Source organism: Helicoverpa zea, chromosome 6 (genome assembly GCF_022581195.2).
Source record: "Helicoverpa zea isolate HzStark_Cry1AcR chromosome 6, ilHelZeax1.1, whole genome shotgun sequence".
NCBI classification, from domain to species: domain Eukaryota; kingdom Metazoa; phylum Arthropoda; class Insecta; order Lepidoptera; family Noctuidae; genus Helicoverpa; species Helicoverpa zea.
The window spans coordinates 5,820,548-5,845,984 of NC_061457.1; the positions used below are offsets into that span (position 1 = coordinate 5,820,548).

General features: G+C 35.9%; 1 protein-coding gene across 2 annotated transcripts in view; it reads left to right on the forward strand.

The window, feature by feature from the left end:
• LOC124631381 (potassium voltage-gated channel subfamily H member 8) overlaps nt 1-24,778 on the forward strand; it is a 70,084-nt gene extending 45,306 nt beyond the window's left edge. For both annotated transcript variants that reach the window (XM_047165749.1, XM_047165750.1), the window contains 15 exons: nt 665-778; nt 11,936-12,166; nt 13,355-13,492; nt 17,205-17,461; nt 17,669-17,903; nt 17,974-18,137; nt 18,321-18,537; nt 18,814-18,993; nt 19,535-19,734; nt 20,374-20,623; nt 20,739-20,860; nt 20,991-21,277; nt 21,521-21,722; nt 22,038-22,187; nt 22,272-24,778. In XM_047165749.1, coding sequence (XP_047021705.1) covers nt 703-778; nt 11,936-12,166; nt 13,355-13,492; nt 17,205-17,461; nt 17,669-17,903; nt 17,974-18,137; nt 18,321-18,537; nt 18,814-18,993; nt 19,535-19,734; nt 20,374-20,623; nt 20,739-20,860; nt 20,991-21,277; nt 21,521-21,722; nt 22,038-22,187; nt 22,272-22,760 — 3,198 coding nt within the window. In that variant the 5' untranslated portion in view covers nt 665-702 and the 3' untranslated portion in view covers nt 22,761-24,778. The remainder of the gene's footprint in view (nt 1-664; nt 779-11,935; nt 12,167-13,354; nt 13,493-17,204; nt 17,462-17,668; nt 17,904-17,973; nt 18,138-18,320; nt 18,538-18,813; nt 18,994-19,534; nt 19,735-20,373; nt 20,624-20,738; nt 20,861-20,990; nt 21,278-21,520; nt 21,723-22,037; nt 22,188-22,271) is intronic.
• Nucleotides 24,779-25,437: the final 659 nt, after the last annotated feature.

Below are 25,437 nucleotides of genomic sequence, written 5' to 3' on the forward strand. Positions count from 1 at the left end.
TAATATTCTGCCAAAAATATACTTAAATAAGTTCTAAAGATACCTTTAATGTAAGCCCACGACATTAACGGGCCTTTGTGAATAGCAAATGGGCAAAAACCTCCGAATCATCAATCTGGGGAGCAGCAACTGTGGAAAATGGCGCGAGACGTGAAAAATCTCTTCGCTATTGGTCGACTGGATACAAATAGCTTTTATATAGTGGCACGCTTTATAAACCTGCCGAGTACCTGCGAGTCTACGGATAGTAGGACTCCGTATGAATCAATATCACCGCTTAAAAGGGAAAACATAACTCATAACGCAGGCAAAAATTGTTTTCAAAAAGATTTTCTGTTGACACAACATTTTGTATCGGACTTTTAAAACAACACAACGCCAAAACGAATTAATTGGTTGCTACTAGGTACTTAATTGAAACAATTTCAATCAAAAGTTAATCAAGAACTCGTTCCGAACATTTTTTCATATTTGAGGCTCGATACAATTAGAAAGTAAAATATTGGGAATTAGAATTTTAAAATATTGGGGCCAGACTGATTTTAAAAATAAATTAAGTACTTAAACTGTATTTTATTAGTATTAGCATTTTCCAAATAAGTTTCTAGATAAAGCTTTCGATACCTCGATCATAACGTTAATGTCTAATGATTGTTTGTTCCAGGTGGAGGGGGGTAAGCGCGGGGTGCGCGGCGCGGGGGGATGCCCGTGCGCAAGGGGCTTCTCGCGCCCCAGAACACCTTCCTCGATACCATCGCCACTCGCTTCGATGGCACCCGTAAGTATCTTAAAGTTACTACCTACGTCACTAATCATGTACCTTGGTTCGGTAGTCTACGAGAGAAACTTATACGCTCGCGAAGCGCAACTTGGAGCGGTAAGTATTTTATGTTGCTGTGGACAATACCGGAACTTTTAGTGACACGACATTCGATCAATATAAAACATATTTATTCGGTACATCATGATCAAATATTGGAAACCATCGCCTTAAAATTAAGCGAAAAGAGTATAAGTCCGAATAAGTTGTGAAATGTTTGCCGGAAAACGGTTTTTCGATCTCTGGTTAAGTCTCACTGACCTACAAATGAATTGTTCAGCATTTTTCTAAGATACTACAACTAAGTAACGATAAAACTTTGCCCTTAAGTTACCTATTGATGTAAGGAAAATGGAACCCACACAAAAAGTTTGATAGAAGCGTATACTGTAGCAAGAAAATAAATTGTCTATAACCGGCCAAAATTCCGGCGGCAATTACTTAGAGAGGACACCTCCGCGCCTCATCCGCTCTTCCCAAACAGTTAACACCTTTATAATTTAACAAAACTTCTCTCTTCTTCTACGAAACTCAGTAATGTTGTTACACCACTTATACTTCTAACTAAATTTCACACGAAGAGATTTCCGGTACAAAAGCATTCCGAAAGTTTGAGATGAGCATAATGAAATAAGTCAATTTCTGATTCATCGGCCTATTGGCTGAGAGGTTCTGCGTACGATTATCGTAACAACAAAATATAATCATCAGGTTTCGGTGCTATATAATCCAGCATGGCAAAGTTCGGAACGGTTCTAGACAGCAATATTACCTACACAACGAGACTCCGTAATTACCAAAATGGAAATGTATAACATAACGGTACTTTGAGTCTTGCTAACCCCTCAGAGAATGGAAGCGAGACATGTAAAAACGTATTACGTATCTAATTCCAGTCGGACGGCCGACAGTGCTGGCGTAACAATATACATTATTATATCTGGTTGCAGACAGGGCATCTAAATCTACGTTATCTTGTGAAGCCGACGTGTGCTACGTAATAATCTAATTAACATTTTCATTCTCGACGCTCCAGTAATGTGGTATAACGAATTTAAACGCAGCCACGTTTAGCGCAGCTCCGGAAATTAATCGATAAATTAATAAACACTACATCAGACATTTTCATATAAAAAGTCAGGGTTGTCTGCAACGGATGGACGGAAATGTTGCCCTCTTTTCTGTCATGTGATTGGGATAAACTAGGAGACCTTCAGTTGTGATGACAGATTTACATTAAACAAACAAATGTGGTCTATTAAAAAGTTCTTTAAAAAGGATTCTTTGTTCAGAGTGAATGAACAATGAGATTTTTGAAACTTTGATGAAGATGTTCTAACATCTCAAAAAAAGGTTACACGTGAGCAAATAAGACCCACGAAGACTCCCCGTTACAATGCGGGAAAAATCATTTTCACAAATCCCACGCACGCAAATACAACTACGAGTACATTCTGTGGACTGCACAAATATTTGTTCCGTATTGAAAACGGACCGCGTCTCGTGCCGTAGAAGCCAATTGGTAAGCCTGCACCCACTGTACTGTTCATACTTTGTTCCACATTATGATGCTTCTCAATAGGAAATAGGTTTTATACAAAAGACGGTCAAGAATTTTTCGATTATATGGAACTACATTGTACTTTAAAGGCAGTTTGGCTATTTTTATTTTATGTCAGCAAATAGCCAGTTTATAGTATTTTTTGTTTATACTACTCTATACTTCTTTATACTCCATTCTATGTACTATACAAAACTAAGACGTATTTTTGGGTTCGATTCTATTAAAAGTTGTGATATAAATGTACAACAACTACTAATAAGTACTACGATTAAACTTGTAACTATATTCGGTAATATACAACACTGCGAACTTAGTGAAATAATAGTTTGCCAAAGTTGTGGAAAGTTTCAGTAGAATAGCACAAACACCAATGCTGTAGTTCTAAGTTGGAGCTACGCTTATATTAGTTGCCGAAGTATCTTCGTACTTAATATACGAAGGTGCAACACATGCCTCCGAGTTACAGACGCACTTTAAGTTCATGTTGTTTTGTTCAAGTTATATTTCTATAAGCTCGAAGTATATTGGACTGAATATGCAGAACGCTTTAAGATTTATAAGTTGTAATCAGTGTAAGAATAAAGCCTTTATAGTTATCAATATCACGTCTAGAAATTTTCCATTTTCATTCAAAACTTTCAATTGAATTTATCATAAAAGAAACCTCAACAATAATCGAATTTCTCTAAGGCTTCTTTTTAATAAGCCATTTTGTTATCCTTTATTAATTTCTTCCCTTTAGGGATTGTTTTAGCGTTATTTTCTCCGAATGAAATCATTTTTAATTTTAAGTAGAAAATCAAATATGAAAGGATGATCTTTGAGAAAATTTAGTTTGTTTCATAGGTTTCACTATAACTTGAAATGGGAAAGTTTATTATTTTAGATTGATTACAATTTACATTTATTTTTGATTGATTAATGCTCAATCCTTCTCCTTGTGAGAGGAGGCCTGTGCCCAGTAGTGGGACGATAAAAAAAAGGCTGTAACAGGCCCCTCCCTATGTGGACCTTTGTCCACATCATCTATGACATTTACTCTCAAGTCATAGACATCTAACAAGCGAATCCATATCGGAGAAGCAACCCCTACAGTGTCGAATTACCCAGTCGCTCTACACAAACATTTGCTTTACAATGCACTCCTGGGCGATAGGTTTATTCAAACTAACGTATACATACAGCAGTGTAATGGTATTGATTTTACCTGAGTACATAACAGAACATATTATAGGAATGTCTGAATCAAGGAAAATTCACATAGTCGTTGGGATGCGAAATTACTCAGACTCAGATTTCAATGTGTACCTACCGCAAATTATCAATATACGAACCATATAAGCTGATGCTACTTGGTTCCTCTATTAGACAGGTATCTCGGAAATTGTTTGTATCTCTAAAGAAGAGCGCCAACATTTCTTATTGATTTTAGTCTTTGAATTGGCTGACATATTGTTGTACATAAGTACATAATATAATCCTACTAATAGAACTCACCTTACTAACGAACAAACATTGTGAATTAGATAGGTACAAGTAGAAAATATAGCAAAGTTAAAAAGTACAAATGACTTACAGTCAAGTGATAAATTCGTAAGACGAGGTAACTCCCTAAACTCTTCCCTCCTCCGGGTCATTGCTCTTTACCATGCCACGTTGTTTGCCGAATGTCGAAGCAACTGAAAAAATACTTGAAAACATGTATCCTTCGAAGCTCAACCACGCGACCAAAAATATTAAGTTCAATGATTTTGTTAAACCACAAATGTGTGGGAATATTGAATTCATTGAATTGCAATATTTATTTTACACGAACCAAAGAGGAATTTCACTGCATATGAAAAAGTGAACATTTCTCTCTATGTTAGTTGAAGCGAGAACAGAAGTCCATCGTAAAGGCTTGAATGGGTCGCTTTTATTGTAATGGTTGCCGAAACATTGAATGGGTACTTTATACTCGTGTTTTCTTTTTAATATTGCCAACAGATGTTTCATATTCTTGTAGGAAAGTACGTAGACCTCAACGACCGTTTATTTAAAAAAAATATTCGTCTCATTTCGTATCTAAATTTAAATCTAGGTAGGTTTCAAATTAAATTCCAAATGAGGTTAAATAAAGACTGCTTCATTTTGCTCGTAATTTCACTCTTATTTTAGATATTCACTGTAATTTTGAATATTGATAAAACTGGTTAGTTGCTAACCACCACGTCAGCCAGTATCGCGTATCATTTTAATTAATCATAATAGTGTGTATCCTATGATGATTAGTAAATGCGAGTACAAAGTTTTGTCTATCTATGTATCTATCTAAAGCACCTATTCAGATGAAGTTTGGGATAAATGAAAATGATATCCAACATTATACAAAGCAGAGATTAACCAACAAATTATAAAAGCTAAAAAGAGAATTTATTGGCACAAGCCTCATCTACTCCCACATTAAATTTTAATAAAGTTTCTACCTACTTACATTGTTAATGTACCAATTACTTCGTCGGAATATGATGACAGCGCATTCTCATCTTATTATACTAACGATTCGCTCGTTCTACAGAAAACCACAGGAATAACTTCATTATTAACCTTTTCTAAGTTAATTTAACGAGTCTGTCTTTAATACGAACCTCGTCTGCTTTTCTCATTTGAGTTAGCAAATGATGAGTTTAAAGTACAACTGCACGGGGAAAATACAATTTAATATAGCTCTGCCAGCTTCTAACGTAAGGATAATGAGATTTAAGATACTACGAACCTTATTTTGTAAACTCACTGATAGCATGAAACCTTTTTAGATACGCAGTAAGTTTATAAATGAAAAAAGAAACTGGGTTTTTAATAAACGATTGGAACCCTAAAATCTCTAGGCTGAAAGAAAAAAAAGCTATGGAAAAAGGTAAAAGGAGGCATGAAACAGGACCGAGGATCAGCTGCTATTCAGCGGCCAACCATAATCTCACTCCCTGTGCGCCTTTATAGGAATTCTGATGAATGCAGGGGATTAACTTTGCCAAAAGACACGTTCAAAGCGTACCAAGAAAAATGTAATAATATTTGTATTGGAGTTGAACAAACTCAATTTGTTTCACATAAGGTCTATCTAAATTGCTATAGTGTATAGGTAGTTAGAGTTTTTTATCATAATCTTTATCAGTCTTTCCATCATCCAAAAGGGCTTTTTTGCTTAAAAATAACCACATTTTTTTTATATGCTCGCTCAAAACGGAGATTGGCTGTTCTCAAATCGAACACGAAATATTTCGGCTACTGACTCATCATTACATCGATTTGATATTCGAATCCATATTCAAGAATTATTGTGTACAATCCTACATCATCGGATTGTCAAACAGTTTACTCATGTGCAAATTACCATTGATTAATTGCGTGTTCTAGTAGGTAATATATTATTGGGTGGTATTACCATGATATGCAAGTAATGCACGTGATCTTACTGAAGTAGTTTGATTGAACATTATATCGGGCCGAATTTGCGCCAGTTTCAATTAACTGCCTGTTATTTCTGTTCCGCTCACCGAATCGTCGGCGCATTGACCGAACCGATTCAGTAAAATTAGCCACAGATTCGCAAACGTGCACTACGATGCAGTCATGACCGCGATAAAGTTATTTCTAGTCGCCTATAGTGTGTAGCCACTTAAACCTTTCGAAAAGAATAACGCGGTATTTTTTATAATGTAAAGTAGTTAAATAGAGTGAGCTCATTACTAATCGCAGAGTAATCGCAATTAAATTATTAGGTGAATACATGGATAATTTAAATACAATTATTCAAATAATATTTCAAAAAATAAAAATCTTATTCTTAAGTGTTCTGAAATGTGTACTCACGTAGGCGTCTGTTTACGCATCTGTATACATTTGACAACTCAATAGCTTGAGGTTATTTGAATATACTGTTTATCAAAAGCCGACATCTTGAAGGTACAAATAGCTCAATCGATACATCAAACAACGCTTGCCGGAGGGAAGTAACTGGATACCACTTGTTCGATTCAAATCCTCGACATTTATCGGGAGGAGGGAGAGATTGTGTCACGGCTGACACATTGCTGTTCCACCCGGTTGCTGTACGACTATATGATTCTTTCATTAATATCTCAAACACCTGCGACTGAAAGATAAAATTACCCCACCATTTATTTTCCCGATGTTCACATTTACTCAAGATAAATTTCCATTAGGATGGACTCGAATGGCCACTATATCCTCCTGTCATCATTGAAAGACGTTTTAAACGTAATCTCGTGTCAAACCTTCATCAGAGGCGTACATCCGGCACCTTCTAACATTAAATCATTTTGTAGCGTTGATCCCATTAATTCGTTGAAAGGCACAGCCGATTACTATTAATTCCATTTAAGTCTATAGATCAGTCATAGCTGTAATTAGGCAGATAGGTTTAATTATTACTCAATTTTGGAGCTGTGCGTATGTGCTTAAAGATTTAAGCGTAGGTTTTACTTATTTACAGGTTTAGGCTACCTTTATATAATATAATATGTAATTAAATGAATTAATTCTTAACGGTACGTAATAATTTATTCATTTCAATATGATTATCTTAACAATATGATATTTTTCTTAGTTTATTTTTCGATACGATATCTATATGATGATGAGGCTGAATTACCTACCCTTTCATAGAAAGTACTTAAGTTTTGCTTAACCTTTCATGAAAACTGTCAAAGATATTAAGCGATATCGCCATCACATCGTTGGCATAGAAAATAGTGTACAGAAAATCTGAAAAGAGGAGGTCTAAGTGTGTCCTATTTTTAGATGCTCGCGTGCACCGGAATGAATAGAATCGCGTGTGAGGCACTCTGGTCTATGCGGACCGCTAAGAAATTGCCACCAGCAACGAAAACTGTTTACAACAGACCTGTACAGGTGAAACTAAAACGTTTATACGTCGCTCCAACCATTTCCTTTTCACGGCACAAATATGGACGTACCTACCAGCTTTTTTTATATTACAACATAATTTGTCGTGGAGGACGACAGCGTGTAATATGTTCTCATTGCCCCAGGGATGCTGTCCGACAAACCATACGTATAATAAGATATATGTTCAGCTGTTATCAGCCCGTGTTTATCTGCGGATGTGAAATATATCTTAAACAAAGGCTCGCCGTACTGGGAATCAAAATATCTTGTATTCTGCAATACCCAATTAATACCGTCCGTGTAGACCTGTTATTATTTAGGCAATGTTCTCCAATTTCGGGATATACATTTCGTAAAATACGTTCTCGTAATAACGATTTTCGGAAAATCTACTTAGAACATAATTGAAATTACAATGACCGTAAAATACGATAGGGACTGAGAACTTGAAAATGGACGACAATTTTATCGAATATAATACTATGATACTGTGGATTATAGTTGTAATACAATGTCATTGAAATCATTAATTTTAACCGCATACCACAATTTGGGGTTGGTGCTAACGAATACTAATTAAATTACGATCTATTAATTAGTTAATAGTTATAATCATTCATTAATAACATTAAACATATTGTAAACCACTTTTCAAATCCAATGCTATCATTATGTATTTGGTTTTAGATAGATCACATCAATAAACCATTAGCTTAATTCGAATAGTTTTATTTGAGAGCATTATGACTTGACAAAGGGCGCTTTTAATACCGAATTTAGAGTTTGTAACTTACAGAATGTAAATAAAATTGTGGTGAAAAGTCTATAACAAATTAAAGAACAACAAAATTCAGACAAACTTATTTAAAAGCTAATAGATAAAAGTTTAATAAATCTTCTTGAGCTCCAATATTTGCTGATACTGTGAGAGAATATTGTCGAACTTTCACTAATATTTTCCGACTGTTCATTAAAAACTTTTCACCATTACGCAGGCTTCTCGGCGTTACGTAACAGAAGGGTTCAATTATCATTTTTTAAACATAAGCTCTCTCAATTATATGAGTAATTTATGTTTTCGTTATTAATTAAAAGGAACTGTTGAAAGCTGAGGTAATTTTGACTTTGACGTGGGTTTTTAGACTGTAGAAACAATTTATCAGTGGTAAAAACTTGTTTGTGAGGAGGTGAACGTTGTAGCCACAGCGTCTGCAAGCTGCTCTCCTCCGAAATATTTCATTGAAAACGTTCGATACTACACAATAAATAGAATCGCGAAGTCTTGCCAAATTATAACTTTTAATTTTACGTGGAAAGCGCTAACATTATTGTCTTAGATATTTCACGGTACAAAGAGATTTAGTGTTCATTAGAGATTTTATGAAGCAGTATATATTGTAATAAATTCGCATTTGTTAAGATAAATTTCGATCAGGTATTATTTCATCATCGTGTGGAAACCATAACCTTATTTATTTACGGTTTATTTTGCTGAGGTTAACTTTTGGGTGTATTCTTTCTACTTAACTACTTTACTTACTCTTATTTGATAGGGATTTTTACGGCATAACATCTGAATTGAACATAATTTCCAATGTTAGATATGTTAATTCTAATGCAAATAATTTTCAAAATGACGAAACAATGTTACTAAACAAAGCATAACAGTGTTATCATCCTTAACGATACGTCATGTTAAACTGACGTGAATCGGCAAACAAATTCCATAATGTGAGGTCCATCAAAGTATACAACATGATCCTTTACGTACGTTCACGGTAGAATGAGCTTTCTGACTTCGAGTTTACAGATACCAGCGTATCTCTAGGTTGATAGAAACGATAAGGAAACGCTAGCAGGGTTGTCACGCAAACCAATTTTAAAGGAATACATTCCAAAATTTTCACGACGAAGTAAAACGGATTGCGTCACCGACGAAGTAAAACGGAATTAAATATGATTTCCTTATAATTATCGTTCGGAATAGTTTGCGAAACTTGAATTGTTTTAGTGAATTTAAGGCTTCATTACATAGTAGATTATTTGGGAAATAAAATGTAATTATGTAGGTTATTTGAGTTATCTTGGAAAATCTGTAGGTGTGTAGGTACCTACGTCTTGTGTAGAGATATAATTTTCCAGACACACTTTGCTAGAATTTTCCTTACGCTATGAATTATGAAATCATTCATTAATTAACGAAAATTTAAAAATATATAATTTCTTCTGAGATTGATTGCAATTAGTCCAATTATTAGGATTACGAAATTTAATTTATTAAAATCTCTGCTTTTGACTAATGAATGTTAGCAAAAGTAAAGAATAAAAATTAATTACAAACTATTAGTATTAGTTGGATTACTCAGTTTGCTTTGAAGGATAAACGAGACGCTGTAGTTAGCCAACCATGTTAGAACAAGTTTGTGGGAATGCAATTGCGTCTATGTTGGTGAAATTGCTTGAATATTAAGGCAACTGGAAAGCCAATACTATTCCCATCCGGTTATTCCGTAACATCACCAGCTTAACGAACATCTAAACACCTTCACATCCATATGTTATCGAAGGTCTACGGTCTACGCAGTCTATGTAGACAAACCCGAAAAGTGGAATTTGATCCCCAAATATTCAACCCATGTATATCAACTATTTTCCCTATTCATAGATTAGTTTTGGGGCCCTTTCCATAACTTTGTAATGTCGGATTGGGTTTGCTAGTTTTTCATTAGTTTGCCCGCAAACATTGTGAATATTTTTAGACCATTTGAATAGAAATGTAATATTCATAATTTTGCAACCCTATTCCTATTTACTTATAACGAATGTCAATCAATAATATATGCAGGTAGTGTGGGTTGCGATTACGCCGCCAATCACAAAGGGTAGGTAAAATTTAAAGCCATTAAATTCGAGACTGCTCCATTTTCCTTTAGTGAATTTCTCGGCTTAAACACCGTACCCTTGTGACCACTGAGTCTGTATAAAAAATGGAGACGATGAACGCGTCTCATGGGTGCAAACACTTAAGTCGAATGCTATGAACAAAGTTCTGGGATTAAACGCTCATAGTCCACTCCGCGCTTTAATGTCGGGGAGGGGCGCTCACCGGCGCCCAGAGCAATCAAAACTTCAACCTAACCTATAGGAACTGCACCTACAGAACTTTTTATTATATTCAATGGACTGCCTCAATTTCACATGCATATTTTTTATTTCTTTAAGCGTATAAAATCCGGATGAAATACCTGTGCGCGGGAAAACGAATTTTTCCTTTCATGAAATAAAAGCTGAACATAAAACTGAAATATAGGGCGCATGTTCGTTATGTCTCACAGTTTACGAGTCAAAATAGTTTAATTTATTACGCCGCTTGACATTTTTTTAACCCATGACAGTATTAATATTCGAGCTACTTTACTTAAGTAGCATATCTGTGTCTCAATCGATATAAGCTTCAGGTATAAACTGAGACGCAGACCACAAACTGACTATGAAGCAGATCGTTTGATCCGCGAGGTCAAGTGCTAGATGGGTGTCAGCTATTTACATACCGACACCTCTCCTTGTCAAAGGGCCCTTCAAACTGTCACTTGTTTTACAAACACCTGTGACGTTCCTATACAGGAGGCGACTGCAAAGCCGTGATGTCACTGACACGCGTGCCTGTGGGCGCTAGTGCAAATCCTATGCATGTTATACTTGTATGAATCTGCAGTGTGGTCGTGGGCCGTAGTGGTTGGTGTTCACCTGAGATTAATCCATCACGTGTAGGTATAACCTGTGTGGGCTGCAGTTGGTCGTAGAGCTAACGTAAATAATAAATAATCGTTTGAAATAATTGATTAATGGTCCCGGTCGTATTATTGCGGGAATAATTTCCTATCGAAATCGGACAATGGCTCTACCTTTAACAAACGAATGTCTGTTATAGACACATGATATCAGAAGAATACACAGTTAATTCTAAGAACAAATCAAAAGACAAAACTATTTGTGTATGAACAGTCCAAAATCCATTACAATCAGGTGAGCAAATGGAACGCTACCACCAGCTGGGATAACAAAGCTCTTTTTGAAGTTTAATTACATTAGCAGACATGTTGTTTTAGTGTTCGCTCGGAGCGAATATTAGAAAGCCAATTGTGTTAATCCGGGTTTAAGTACGAAACAGCGAAACGTGTAAGCGTTTACCAACAAAGCCAAACCGCCGCGACACACGACGCGTATGATTTTACGTTGCTATGCATTATATAATATGAGCATTTCAAATGATTTATTGTTCCAAATATGAGCTAACATTCATGTTTAAGTTAACCTTTATAATCTGGCTATTAATTTCAGCAAAAGCTAACCATTCAACGTGGTAATAATGCCAGTCTCTCGGGCACGCTCCCAACTGAAGGCGATGATTTAGTTTACTGCTTATTAACAGAATATTATAAGTTTCCATTATGTGATCCAAATATTGAGAAGCGATTGTGCTTAATTTTGTATAATATTTTATAAAAAGCAGGTAGATCCAATTAAAATAATCATTTTACAGCATCAAAATTGGTAACCAATTACCGTTTTTTAAATATGTATGTGACGAAATTATAGACTTTGCTATTTCTCATACTTTCAATTTCTGTTGTCAACAGACAGCAACTTCGTGCTGGGCAATGCTCAAGTGCCGTGCTACCCGATCGTCTACTGTTCGGACGGGTTCTGCGAGCTGACAGGGTGGGCGCGCGCGCACATCATGCAAAAAGGTTGTGCGTGCAAGTTTCTCCACGGCCCTGATACCAGAGATGAACACCGCCACGAAATAGACTCGGCGCTCGAAGCGAAACACGAACTGAAATTAGAACTTATATTTTATAAGAAAAATGGTGAGTTTTATCTATTTTAAAATATTCATCATCAAGACCATAGTTTAGAATAAAACCACATAACTAACCCATCGTAAGCACAAAGTCTCTGGCATAACGTGCGCAAAATTTTTCCCGCTATACTATTATTTTTTGTCAGCATCCCTTCCTTCTTACTAAAGAGATAAGCTTCTCCAAGGATAATAGCGTTTTTTTCCGTAAAGTTATTGACATTCACGTTAATCCCCACGGCCTGAGACCATAAGTCATCTGCACTAAAGGCCTGTTCGCTTGAATTGACACTTGGTCAGTTGCTAGAACAAAGTTCTGATGGTCGACATCAATAACAGGAATTTCCAAACTCCAAATTCAATTTACACCAACTTTGGACTGGCGGCTATCTCTGCAAATGACACACACTATTATTCGTTTTAAATTAGGAATTTGTTTTGAAATGTTCATTTCGAAATAGGAAATGCTTCTAAATTTGAATTTACGAATACGAAATAAGAACAAGTTTAAAAAGTTTTTTTAATACATATTCTAAAGTTTTTTGCAGTCTCTATTATATCTTTTTCAATATACTTGCCAAAAACATTTACCACATCGACAGTATATAATAGCACTTATAAATTCAAATAAGTGCTGTTTACTAAATTTGTACTACAATTTCGTAGGTTTCTAAGTAACTTTTTTTCAAAATTCTACATTTGTTGCTGTCAATAAGTGAATTAAACAGAAAAATAATTAATCCTGCATATCCGACAGCAAACATCAGCAAAACGTTCAAAACATTTACGAAATAATTTAAAAAGTACTGAGAGTCATTAAACTGCGAGAGAGATGATATCCAAAGCAAAACTTTTTAATTCAGTCCTCGATCCTTTGCATTAATGGCTTTGCAAAACGTCGTCCATGCCACAATCGTAAACAAAAACCAATAAGGAGTTTACGATTCCGTTCGACAAAATTAAACTTTTACAAGCACCCAGCTGCTTCTCGTCACCATCTTAACTGCCTTCTGAACGATCCTCCGCTGACACTATTAAAAAACACTAGAACACTTCAATATGAAGCCCGTTTATGGAACATTTAAGTCTCAAATGCCAGTCAACAATTGAAAGCTTCATACATAATCAATGATTCCTAAGACAGTCGTTTGTTCGTTTGCATTTCAATGAAAATTAACATTGATTATATAACTTACAGGATCTCCCTTTTGGTGTCTGCTCGACATCGTACCAATTAAGAATGAGAAACGAGAAGTGGTTTTATTTCTCGCCTCCTTCAAGGATATCACCAACACCAAGATGGCCGCCATGAACACTAATGAGAACTTCGACAGCGGTGAGTGCCTTTGCAATGATGATACTTGAAGCTCCTTAACAAAGTGCAACCCACAAAAGTTATAACAAGTACTTTCCAAATAGTGACCTTGACCTTGTTCCGAAGCCTTCTGAATACTTAATGAGATGTTTTCTAGGATGCTGACAGTTGTGCATTTGTATTAATTGATCACTAAGCACGTTGTTCTAGTGCTATAGGTACATCTTAAGGTTGATAGCATTAGATTGAGCTCCCGTAGCTCCCCGTTGCCATAGCGAGTTGCGAGCATCACCGCACGGTAAAGTCCTCTACGAGTATTGTACCCACTGTGTAGACAGTAGACTTATACAATTAGTCTGTAGCTAGACAGGCAATAAGTCTGAGTAGATAGAAATAGATTTAGTCAGTAAACACTCCGTAGCGAATACAATAATACAATTGTTTTTCTTTGTATCTACAAATGCATCACTTAACACGTTTTGAGTTAATGAGGATGTCTTACCGACGACCGTTAGCAAAGGACCTAGTAGGTGTAAGCTTAATAACAACAGTATGAATAGTTTTTCTTTTACTAATATTTTAATACTTTTGCTTGTTTTTAATAATAATAAATCATTAATGAATACATAGTAATTTTATAACGGCAAATGCTTCAAGTGTACATTAATTTTAAGACGTAATAATAGATCGCTCATTATCAGAACTAAAAATTAAACAAGGCGATTGTCAAAAGCTTTACCGGGTTTACATTTTGGAAGTTCATTATTTGAATTCTGGCAAGGTTTGAGATTAGTTTGTTACTCCAGCTATGGCGGTACCAGCAATGTTTAATAAAACTTGAAGCATAGGCTGTTTGTTCAAGAATTCAAATACCCTTTGAATACCTTCAAATTGTATATCAAATTAATTGAAACCACCCTGTATTTCGATTTAACTTTTGAGTAACAATATTAATTACTTAAATATTAATTAATGCCCCTTGTTGAATACATTGAAATTTAACATGTCGCCAGTTTGCGTTTTTAAATGATTTCGTTTCATGGTCCATACTTTGCGCAAAACCCACATGTTTTACTTCTTCTCTTTCAACTTTAGCATTTTTTTTCAATGCACAACATACAGTATTAGTGACTGTGAATATAGGCGGTTCATAAATGATAAAATACAGAAGAATACCTCATTTATCTTAAATAATAATTATTTTTTGACACATAAAAAAGTGAAGTATTTAGAAAAGCTACTTCTGATAGCCATGGGAAATTCTGCAATCCTGTTATTTTCTTAAAAAAAACATACTCAAATATTCCTCGTACACAAATAATAAATAGGAAGATTATAACCATCGTTTGTGAACTGTCACATTAATCAAAGAATAAAGTTCAAAGGCGAAACGTAACAAGCCCTTATCATATTCCTTGAGTCGCTCTCAAGGAATGAGAAAAAGGAACTCTCGACAATTTTAACTTATTCGTACGACTACTTGTGTCGTGCAAAAAAGTATCGACGGCTGAGAATATCATCGAACCGCCTGTATTTTTAGCGAAACCCAAACATCTTAATTCCTTTTTTTAAAAATTCGTAGATTGCATGAACCACTGAATAACACCTAACTTAATACTTTCTTGTCACACTTTACGATAAATTGCATCTGTAGTACTTAAAAGCTTACTTTATTTGAGATTTAAGATATTTTTTCTTTTTTTAGCTCTAAATGGCATGAAGCTTTTCTTTTAGTTAGACTTTAGACAAATAAAGCTAATCCTCTTGCTTCGTAGAGATGTAAGAACAAATAAACTTGAGTAAATATGAGTAGTGTAGGGGTTAAAACAAAAATAAATAAATGCTTCAAACACATAAGTTGAATGCTCTTGCTGTATTTAGAGGTCGTAATGATAATCTTTTTGGTGAATTTTAGGCGTACGTTTAGTTAATTTAAAAATAGCTAACGTAAAAAAGAAATTAAATTGTATTTAGATAAGATCTTTCCGACGATTTTACGTTTATCGTGAAAAAAATTAGAATTTTCACTTAGAAACTGAAATGCTTGTTATTATTCAGACGATATCAGAAAACATAAAAATAAAATTTGTTTGCATTATCGTATTAATAAAAAAAAAACATGTATATGGTTAATCGATCGTCGCGTTAAAATAACAAAGAGTTTCGAAAGTGCACTAATAGATGACTGAAAGCCTCTTTTTGGACTTCTCCATAAGTCCAAAATAAAACGGTTTCATTTCTATTTAACGTTTTCCAATGTATCTTGTGGCACAAGCAACACTCAGGCTGGTTTCAATCAACTAAATGTGTTAGTCTACGCCGCGTCCACCTAGGGAATTTTCATTCCAACGAATATTTTTTGATCCCAGAAATCTCGACTCAAAAAGCAAAAACATGCGATGTATTGATTAAAACAAAAACTCATTTGGTAAGTAACAGTAGTTTAAATAATATTAAAACAAAAAGTAGTCATAGACATAATCCAAAAAGTTTTGTATTTCACCGCTTGAATCTATTAAAGGAATAGTTGGCCAAAACGGATAACTTTTCTTGTTATTAATTTAGAAACTGAGCTAAACAGCTTTGTGATGACTACAGAATCTAACCGTTTCGTGTAATTACTGAAATGTTTTCAAGTCAGAAGTGTACTTGTCTACAAATTGCGGATTAAGTGATCCGTCCCCGCTGGATGTGCGCTTAAATACCTTTTTGTTTTAAAGGATATTTTAGGTAAAACTTTGTACATTTTATCGATTATACATTAACGTTAAACTTTTTACTTGGTAGTCGTAGAAGTAGGTAGATAGGATCATTGCTCTTGTCATTTTCAAACAAATATGAAATTAATAATAAAAAGATGAAATATTTAATTTAATTTTCTATGTACTTAGCTATTATTTGTTCAAACGATAACATACAAGTAGATCAAAAGCATAAAACTTCATCGTTGAAGCTGGTCATGGGTTTTTGGGATTTCAGACGAAAACAACTCTTTAAATAATCACATAAACAAACCATTAGGCCGTTCCTAAAATATGAAAATTTTAAAACCAAATGGATTTGGATCAAAAATTCATTAGCTCTGTACCCTCGCTTACTCGTGCTTTTGAAATTTTACCTTCATTTTGAATTTGTTTCCATCACAATATTTTTAATTTTACTGATGGTTATTATCAACATATTGTAGGCTGCTTGGTACTTGCTTACTTTTATTTCTGGCGACATTCTGTTTTCGATACAAGTACACGAAAGTTCTTAATTAACCGCATAGTCAATATCTACTTATCTGTATAATATTAAACTTTATCACTAGCATTTGTTTGCCAGTGGAAATTAATAACAGAATTGACCTAATAAGATTCCAATCAAAGTTCTCGCATATTGAAATCGCCGATAATGTCATTCTTCGACATTTTGAACTTTCGTGGTATCAAAGCAGCAGTAAGGCCCACTGACGATTTTCTTATATAATATCAAGAAAGATATTTCTTGTACTTATTTACTTTGGTGACATATTTTCCTCAAAATTCGCTTTCACTGAGTTATTTCAGTTCAATTATTTTGGAAGTATACCTAAGGTACATTTTAATAATGAGAATATCGAGAAATATCTTTATTACGGCTATATAAGAAAATCTGTGAAGGGGCAATATTTTTTTACATAGGTAGAGATTATTCGTAGCTGGTTCTTAGCCAGTGGGCCAGTGTGTAACAGGGTGGTTTATGCATGCAGGAGCCGCGGTGCGGCCTTCGGCTGGCGTGGTCACTCTAGCGTTATCCCCATTTGTACCCGCAGCGGCACTCTTGGGCGCCCGGTTCCGCGCTGAATCTAGTTGCCTACTTCCAGACCCGAATGGCAATCTTGACCCCGAAGCGCCGTCGCCCGCGAACATGGGCAGGCGACGCTCTAGGGCAGTTCTATACCAGCTTTCAGGACATTATAAACCGGACAAAATGAAGACTAAATTAAAACTCAACAATGTTAGTAAGGTAAACTTTGTTTTATACCAAGAGGCTCATTTAATTGTCCATTTGTTGTAGGTACTCAGGCACCCGCATCCCAGTCCCACAGCTTAGGATGGGTCCTGAGTACTTGTGAAAAGTTTATTCATACATAAAATGTAGTGTAGTAAGTGGTAATTGTAATAAAACAGACGACTTTTAAAAGGTGCAATTAAATAATGTAAATTATTTCAGAATCTATTACACTCGTCGGACCCTCCGTTGCCTGAATATAAAACGTCAGCATTAAAAAAGTCTAGATTTATAATATCACACTACGGGGTGTTCAAAACATTTTGGGATTGGCTCATTCTTATAGCCACGTTCTATGTGGCTGTAGTGGTTCCGTACAATGCCAGTTTCGTTGATGAAGGACACCCCAGGATAAGCGTAACGAGTGATGTCGTGGTAGAAGCGCTCTTCATTATCGGTAAATCTCTTCATTAACTACTTAATATCCCATGACGGAAAGTTTTACATATCATATATGCGTTTTGCAGATATAGTGCTCAATTTCCGGACGACATTCGTAAGTAAGAAAGGAGAAGTAGTCTCCGATTCTAAGGCGATAGCCCTTAATTACATCCGGAGCTGGTTTGTGGTGGATCTCCTGGCGGCGCTCCCGTTTGACCTACTTTACGCGTCCGACGTATACAGCGGGGCGGTGAGTTAACACTTCCAACTAATTAATTTAGCAGCGTTATTATTCATTTAATGTTAAACTAGTAACGGCCTCAGCCCCGCCACCACATTCCGGAATATGAGCGTTTCGTATTTGACTGTGCCTGTTATATGAAGTTCTTTGAAGTAGGTTGTGAGTAATTAAACAGCTACTTTGTTCATACAGGAGTCGACACACGGTAACGTGCATTTAGTAAAATTAACAAGACTGCTGCGACTCGCCCGGCTGCTACAGAAGATGGATCGATACTCGCAGTACTCCGCTTTGATACTGACGTTACTAATGCTCTCTTTCACTTTGCTGGCTCACTGGCTTGCCTGCATTTGGTTCATTATAGCCGACAAAGAGATTGAAATTCACAAGAACGAAAGTTGGGACCTAGGTAATTTTTTACATGAGCGAATATTTGCTTTGAATACTTTTCTCAAAAAAGTCTCAAAAGATAACATTTATATAACTAATATTCTCTGAAAAAATATTAACGTTACGAATGAAATTTGATCATCGCAAAATACACAAAAATAAATGAACTCGATATAAAATCTAGCAATCCGATTTGAACTTGTGCAAACTTGAGCTGCGGGATACATCAATAAGATTCTTTGCGATAGAACTTCTTTATTGCTTCGTTTGGGTAAATGGACTTGTTTAATTCTAGGATGGATAAACAATCTGGCGGAGAGGCTGAAGGTGCCGATCCCAAACATCTCGCACAGTGAGAGTTATGTGACGGCGCTGTACTTCACGTGCTCCTCTCTCACCAGCGTGGGCTTCGGCAACGTGTCGGCCAACACTCTCGCCGAGAAAATTTTCAGCATCATAACTATGCTGATTGGAGGTACGTCGCTTCCTTACATTACAATCTATTTTCACACCGGTACTGCCTTAGCGAGTCTTTTTGCTCCACATTTGCATTTCACTCTATCTTGTTTACCTTGAATATTACGTTTTTACAACGTTCCTATGTTGACTTGTAAGAAATGTAAACACTGAAATCAGTTTATACAACTCAAGATGCTCACTAGCAAATCATGCTTTACTAGATCTAAAATTAAACAGCATCACAGAACACACTGCTTCTTTGATCGATCATCGATAATATTCAAGTTGATATAAAACTGACAAAATCTAATTTCGGAACGGCTTCATGCAATGAAGTGGAACCTAATGTAGATTAGTATCAGGTACTTATTCAAGCGTGCTGAAATTCGTTCACAATGGCTCATTATAATTAATGTTTTAATTATGTAACATCGCAGTAACACTGGCAACTTTATGCGGTGCGCAAATAACGAGCTTGAAACCACAGCGTCAACCTCATTGCCACTTCATACGAGATTACGTGTTCAGGATTAAATTGCACATTTCCACTATTTTAGCACTGATGCACGCCGTAGTGTTCGGAAACGTGACGGCTATCATACAGCGAATGTACTCGCGCCGGTCCATGTATCAAAGCAAGTGGCGCGATCTCAAAGACTTTCTTAGCATAAACCAAGTGCCCAAAGAGTTGAAGCAACGGATGCAAGATTACTTCCAAACTATGTGGTCGTTGAACCACGGCATCGATATTCACGAGGTAGGTACAGAAGGTTTTGTTATAATATTCATCTTTCAAAGTACGCCTCAAACAGTAACGCTAAACACCCACAAGGCACCGCAATTTTACTATGACACATATGCCACAACGTAGAAAGCTTTCGTTTAAAGTCGTTTCGCTGAGCGCGCTCACTCAGATGTTGTTGTGGTGTGCTCGCTTATAACTAAATATTATTCAAATGTGTCACTGTGCTGGTAGGTAGGTACAGTTCATCAACTCAAAATTATTGCCAATCCAAAGAGCGGCACCTGCCAAATTAAAAGTTTGTCAATCTTCAAACGACTAATGTTTCAAAATCACAAACTACGAAGAGATCATCACTGCGTTGGAAGTATCTAATGGAGATACGGGGATAAGATAACACTGCTTTGAAGTTCCTCCGAGCCCCAACCGGGCTAAATGGGTTGGAAACGAAATACTTATAATGCGATAAACTTAATCCCCTCAACTCAGTAACATTTTTTAAATATATTTTTTTACTAAGCCCTTTTATTTTTATATAAAATTTCATTTACATGTAAAGAACTGACTTTACGTGTATGCAAATCTAGAAACCGCTTTGAAGTCATATGAGAAAATATTTCCTGGGTCTGGTTATGATGGCGTATTTATTTTTAGACTCTCAAAGAATTTCCTGAAGAGCTGAGGGGTGACGTGTCGCTACATTTACACCGTGAGATATTATCCCTTCCGATATTCGAATCAGCGTCGCAAGGCTGTCTCAAGTTGCTGTCTCTTCACATTCGAAACAACTTTTGTGCCCCCGGCGAGTATCTCGTCCACAAAGGGGACGCGCTGACGTATATCTACTACATATGCAACGGTTCCATGGAAGTAATGCAAAACGACATGGTCGTCGCTATTCTGGGTGAGTCAATTCAAACACAAATGAACCCATTGTTCGTAACTCCGCACTTTCATCTAACTATTACTGTTAGATATGTGGCATACGTAAAAATATTCACGAACCGTTTATTTAATAGGCAAAGGAGATTTGGTTGGATGTGATATGAATACCCATTTGCAAGCTTACAACGGTTCTGGCTCAGCTCACCCGCAAGGGAATAATCCTGATGTTGTGGTGAAATCGAGCAGCGATGTTAAGGTAAATTGAATTAATAATTTATCAAATTACTTTAAAAGCTTCTGACATTATGTCCGTGCGAGTTAATCCGGAATATATTTGTTTTGGTCAATCTCATTAATGTTATAACTTTTTGCTTTTACATCTACAGGCTTTGACCTACTGTGATCTAAAATGCATCCATATGGGTGGCTTGGCAGAAGCTTTGCGTCTGTACCCTGAGTACCAGCAAGAGTTTATTCACGATATTCAACATGATCTGACTTACAACTTACGAGAAGGCTACGAGGCTGAGGCAGAGTCTGACGGGAACGGTCATCCGTCGCTTACACTGCCTTCAATATCAGAAGATGATGAAAACGCAGCCGAAGACACAGCACTCACTCCCAAAAAACTACCCGGGTCTAACACGAATAGCCCGCGCCATACTAAATTCAGGTTCCATTCCATTTCAAACACTTACGATTAATTCAATAAGGATTACCTGCAAATATTACACCGTGTTCGGATTAAAATATGAAAGCAAACGTTTTTTCAATTGAAATTGCTTTTCTGTTATTGTTAATGCAAATGGAATTGTTTTCATGATTTCATATTTTATAATGAAACACGTGTTTTATGCATGTACACCACTATCGCGTTTTTCTTGTTCTATGATAACATTAACATCTGCATTTTCAGGACGGATGGGCAGCCCCGCTTGTCTCATAGAGAATTGCGTGAAAGGATAGAAAGGCAGCGTTCTATAGCTACCCCAAAAATTTCGAGAGCTGATTCTTTGGAGGGACTTAATTTAGAAGTGCACAACACAAGGTCATCTGTCGACAGACTTGACACACAGGTGTCGAGCTTGCATCACGACGTGGCAGCGCTAAGCATGGAGGCAAGTCTAACAATGATATCATGTCCCAAATAATCCCACGTCGACTCTTTCTTAACCATGACTAAAAATCCTTGATACAATGAGTCAGTCTTCACATAAGGATTTATTATGATCTCATCAAAATAATTATCTTAGAGGTATTTTGTATGAGGTAATGATCGAACGTTAGTAAATGTCCGAACCGCCCCAAACTGATCCATCAAAGTATTTGCAAAAGAGGAAATCAAACATTCTTGCAAAATTCCTACACTAAGCTTCAAACTTTGGAGCACAGCTGAAGTTTAATACTTTAAAACTTAAATTGTTTCCGATTAGGTTCGCCACGCCATCCAAGCGCTGCAGGAGATGACGGCCCCAACCGGGTGGCACGCAGCACATTCCAATCCTAATCTTCAGTGGAACGCTCCGCCTAACCAGCTCGCTCGAAGCTGTAGCCATCCTCCTGACGTATTCTGTTGGGATCAGGTTAGTAACATAATAAGTTTTTATCTACCTTCACTAATTATTATATTAAATTTTCTTTAACTTATGTGGAAAATTTTTCTTTAGCAGCAAGAGCGACCGCTAACCCCAGAGCGCCCAAAAGCCCATAAGTGTACACAAACTGAGCCATTCCTACACCTCATAACGCAATACATCATGGAGCACCCAGCTACCGTGATGCTGCTGCTCGGCATAGACCCGATGGCAAACCTCGCCCCCGTCATGCCTGGCACCGTCGACTACTACGCAGACACGCGGGGCCGGAGACCCAGCACGCTCGAGCAGATTGTTGAAACAGAAACCGGGAGCCAGACCCCTTCAAGCACAACTAGTGAGAAGTACGAACCCATAAGGAGTCCTACAGAGAGCGTGAGAGACCTCGAAGTTCAAATAGAAAATGAAGTACAGAAACCTCCTGAGAAAGAACAGAAGAGTGCTAGTTTGCGTCGCAGCAGGTACTCGGCGAGCGACCTGTGCGAGGCGTCGGAGCGCCTGCTGGCCACGCGCTCCACGCACCCCAGCACGCGCAGCCTCAAGTTCAATATCAACAGCTAAGTTAATTATTCCATTTCGTGTTAATATATGCTCATTAGTATTTAGACTTCCAATAATAAATGCCATTAGTTTAATTGTAAATTTGGTTACCTTAAATTCTACTTTATAAGTGTATTTTGTTTACTGTTTTAGATAAATCTTACCTACTATTGCAATTTTAATCAGTACTTCTCAATCAACGAAATCTATCTATATCATTACGAATATTTTCTAGTTAGTATGTATAAGTGAAAAGTACATACTTAACGATTGTACATATCAAGTTTATGAGAAGTTTTATTTTTAGCTTAGACTATAAAAACCCTTTTTCTAGTCACCATTTAGTCTTAATGAAAGAGAGAGACGTTGGGAAGAATTTATAATTTAACAGTAACATTAAAATGTTAGCAGGCAGGCTTTAATGTTCAAAATTATGGCAGTCTGAAGACTTTTGATAAATGGATACCATAATTTACGAATGTTAAGATATCCAGACAAAATTACACTCCTGCAAAGATTGGGTCATCACTTGTAATAACATAAGTATGAAGTGTCAAAAACAGGCAATCCTTGGAGCAAGTTCTTTGTAAAATATTTAAAGACGTGTATGTCTCACATCTATCCGTGTATATTTTCTAAGAAACTTTTCTCTATTTATAAAACATTTTCATAAGGTGCCGATAATTCGGTATGTTTATGTAAGACAATACTAAACATAATTCATCTTCGTACCAAATCTCCCTCTGATCTCAAAATACATTTTATATCTATTTATAGAAACACGACGTCGTCTTCCTTTGAAGTTATTAGTAACCAGTAAACTAACTCTTTGGTGTGTATTGCGAGTTAGATAACTGGGCCTTGTCGAAACTGCCCGTTCGACTTCAACTTTGTGCCAAAATTCTTAAATGTTCCCGACTATGTCAAAAGATTGAATAACAATGTATATTCTCAAGTACAGCTAATTATTGCTATTTAGTTTATTAAGTACATAGTAGAAAAAAAATATTGTGCATAGGACGTTTTCAACCCTCTCCAGTGTGACCAAATTAGTGTGTAATGATTTTTTTCTGTATTTTTAAGTACTACTCAAAATCTTTGGCGAATCGCAACTGTGAGATACTTTCCGAAGGCATTGACTTTTAACGCATTAACAAGGTTGACTGATGTCATTTTTAACCTGCTTTAAATCGAAGTTATTTTATAACCGCCTTGCTAAATCACTACAAAAGTTGAAATATCTTTGTAAATAACAATTATGTGACAAGACTATTAGACTTTTCCATCGGATATTTTTTTGTTTACAACGATATTCCACGAACTTATCACAGGTATTAACCTTACATTATGATAGACAAACAACAATAAAAATAAGAAAGAAATTTGATATTACAAAGATTACAGCTAATTAATTTGAAATCCAATAACGGTAAATGTTGTATAAATATTGTCTGAAACTGTTTGTAAGCAATATACCTAGTAGTTTTAGATTTACTTAATTTATGTTCCAAGCATATTTCTATATATTTAAGTAGATAGAGATTGTTAGATAAACGTTTTTGCCTCATAATAATTCATTATTGGTATAAACTTTAATGAATTCTGCAACATTTAACTTTTAGGCATTTGTTTTGACTTCGGGTGTAGTGAGAGTAACAGAGTTATTTATGGTCCTACACGAGTAGGGCCGAAACACTATATATTTATTATTAAATAAATGTAAATTCTAGTAGAGAAAAGGAATTCAGAAATTATCTTTGATAATAATTGTTATAAGAACGGAAACGCTTACTAGAATAATAAATGTGGTGTACGTTGTATAGAACCCATGAATGTGATATGATGTTAAACACGTGCAGTGCCTAAAATCTCATTTATTTATTTATTTAATTCTGTATCTTTTATTAAAATCTAAACTATTTTACTAAACGTTATGATTACGCATACGTTTTTAACATATTTTGTACATATTGAAACTTAATCTTGTAGTACAAAGTATTAGTTACCATAAAGTTTAATAAAGACAATTTGATGTTGAATGATGATTTTTATTTGTATTACGAAAGGACCTTTATTATTTTTACTGACAAGTAATTAAAAAATAATACTCATGGACATACTGGTTAAATTAATTTAAGAGGAAGAAATGAAAGGTGTAAATATACCGACCTACACAACGCGTAAATCACTCCAGCTCTCAACAATCAATGTAGGTAGGTACTATTTTATAAATAAATAACACTGTCTGGCATAGAATATTCCAGGAAAGATGGAAAATGTCAATAACATAATAATCTTTGCCGATCTGAGGCACGTACGAAACAATGAAAAACTGACCTCGTTATAATCTTTTGACGTTCTGCTGCTGAAAGGAAAGTCCGCAGATCCTGGTCGTTCAATCATGCTGTCATCGCTAAATTGAAATTAAGAATATAATATCACAGACCATAAACATCGCATCAGAAAATCCTGAAAGGAATATATTAAATTAACGGACCGGTCATAATGACTGCACCGAACACCCTTCATCCTTCTGAACTCCATTAAAGCTGCTTTTATTCCAGTGCGAATTTTCTCAAACAAAAGCAACCCGTTGAACTTTTGTCCGGGTATCATAGTCTTATAAAACAAAGTAAGAGGACTGCCAAACAATACAGGACGTTCTAGAAACACTCGAGCATTCCTTAATCTCAGGTTC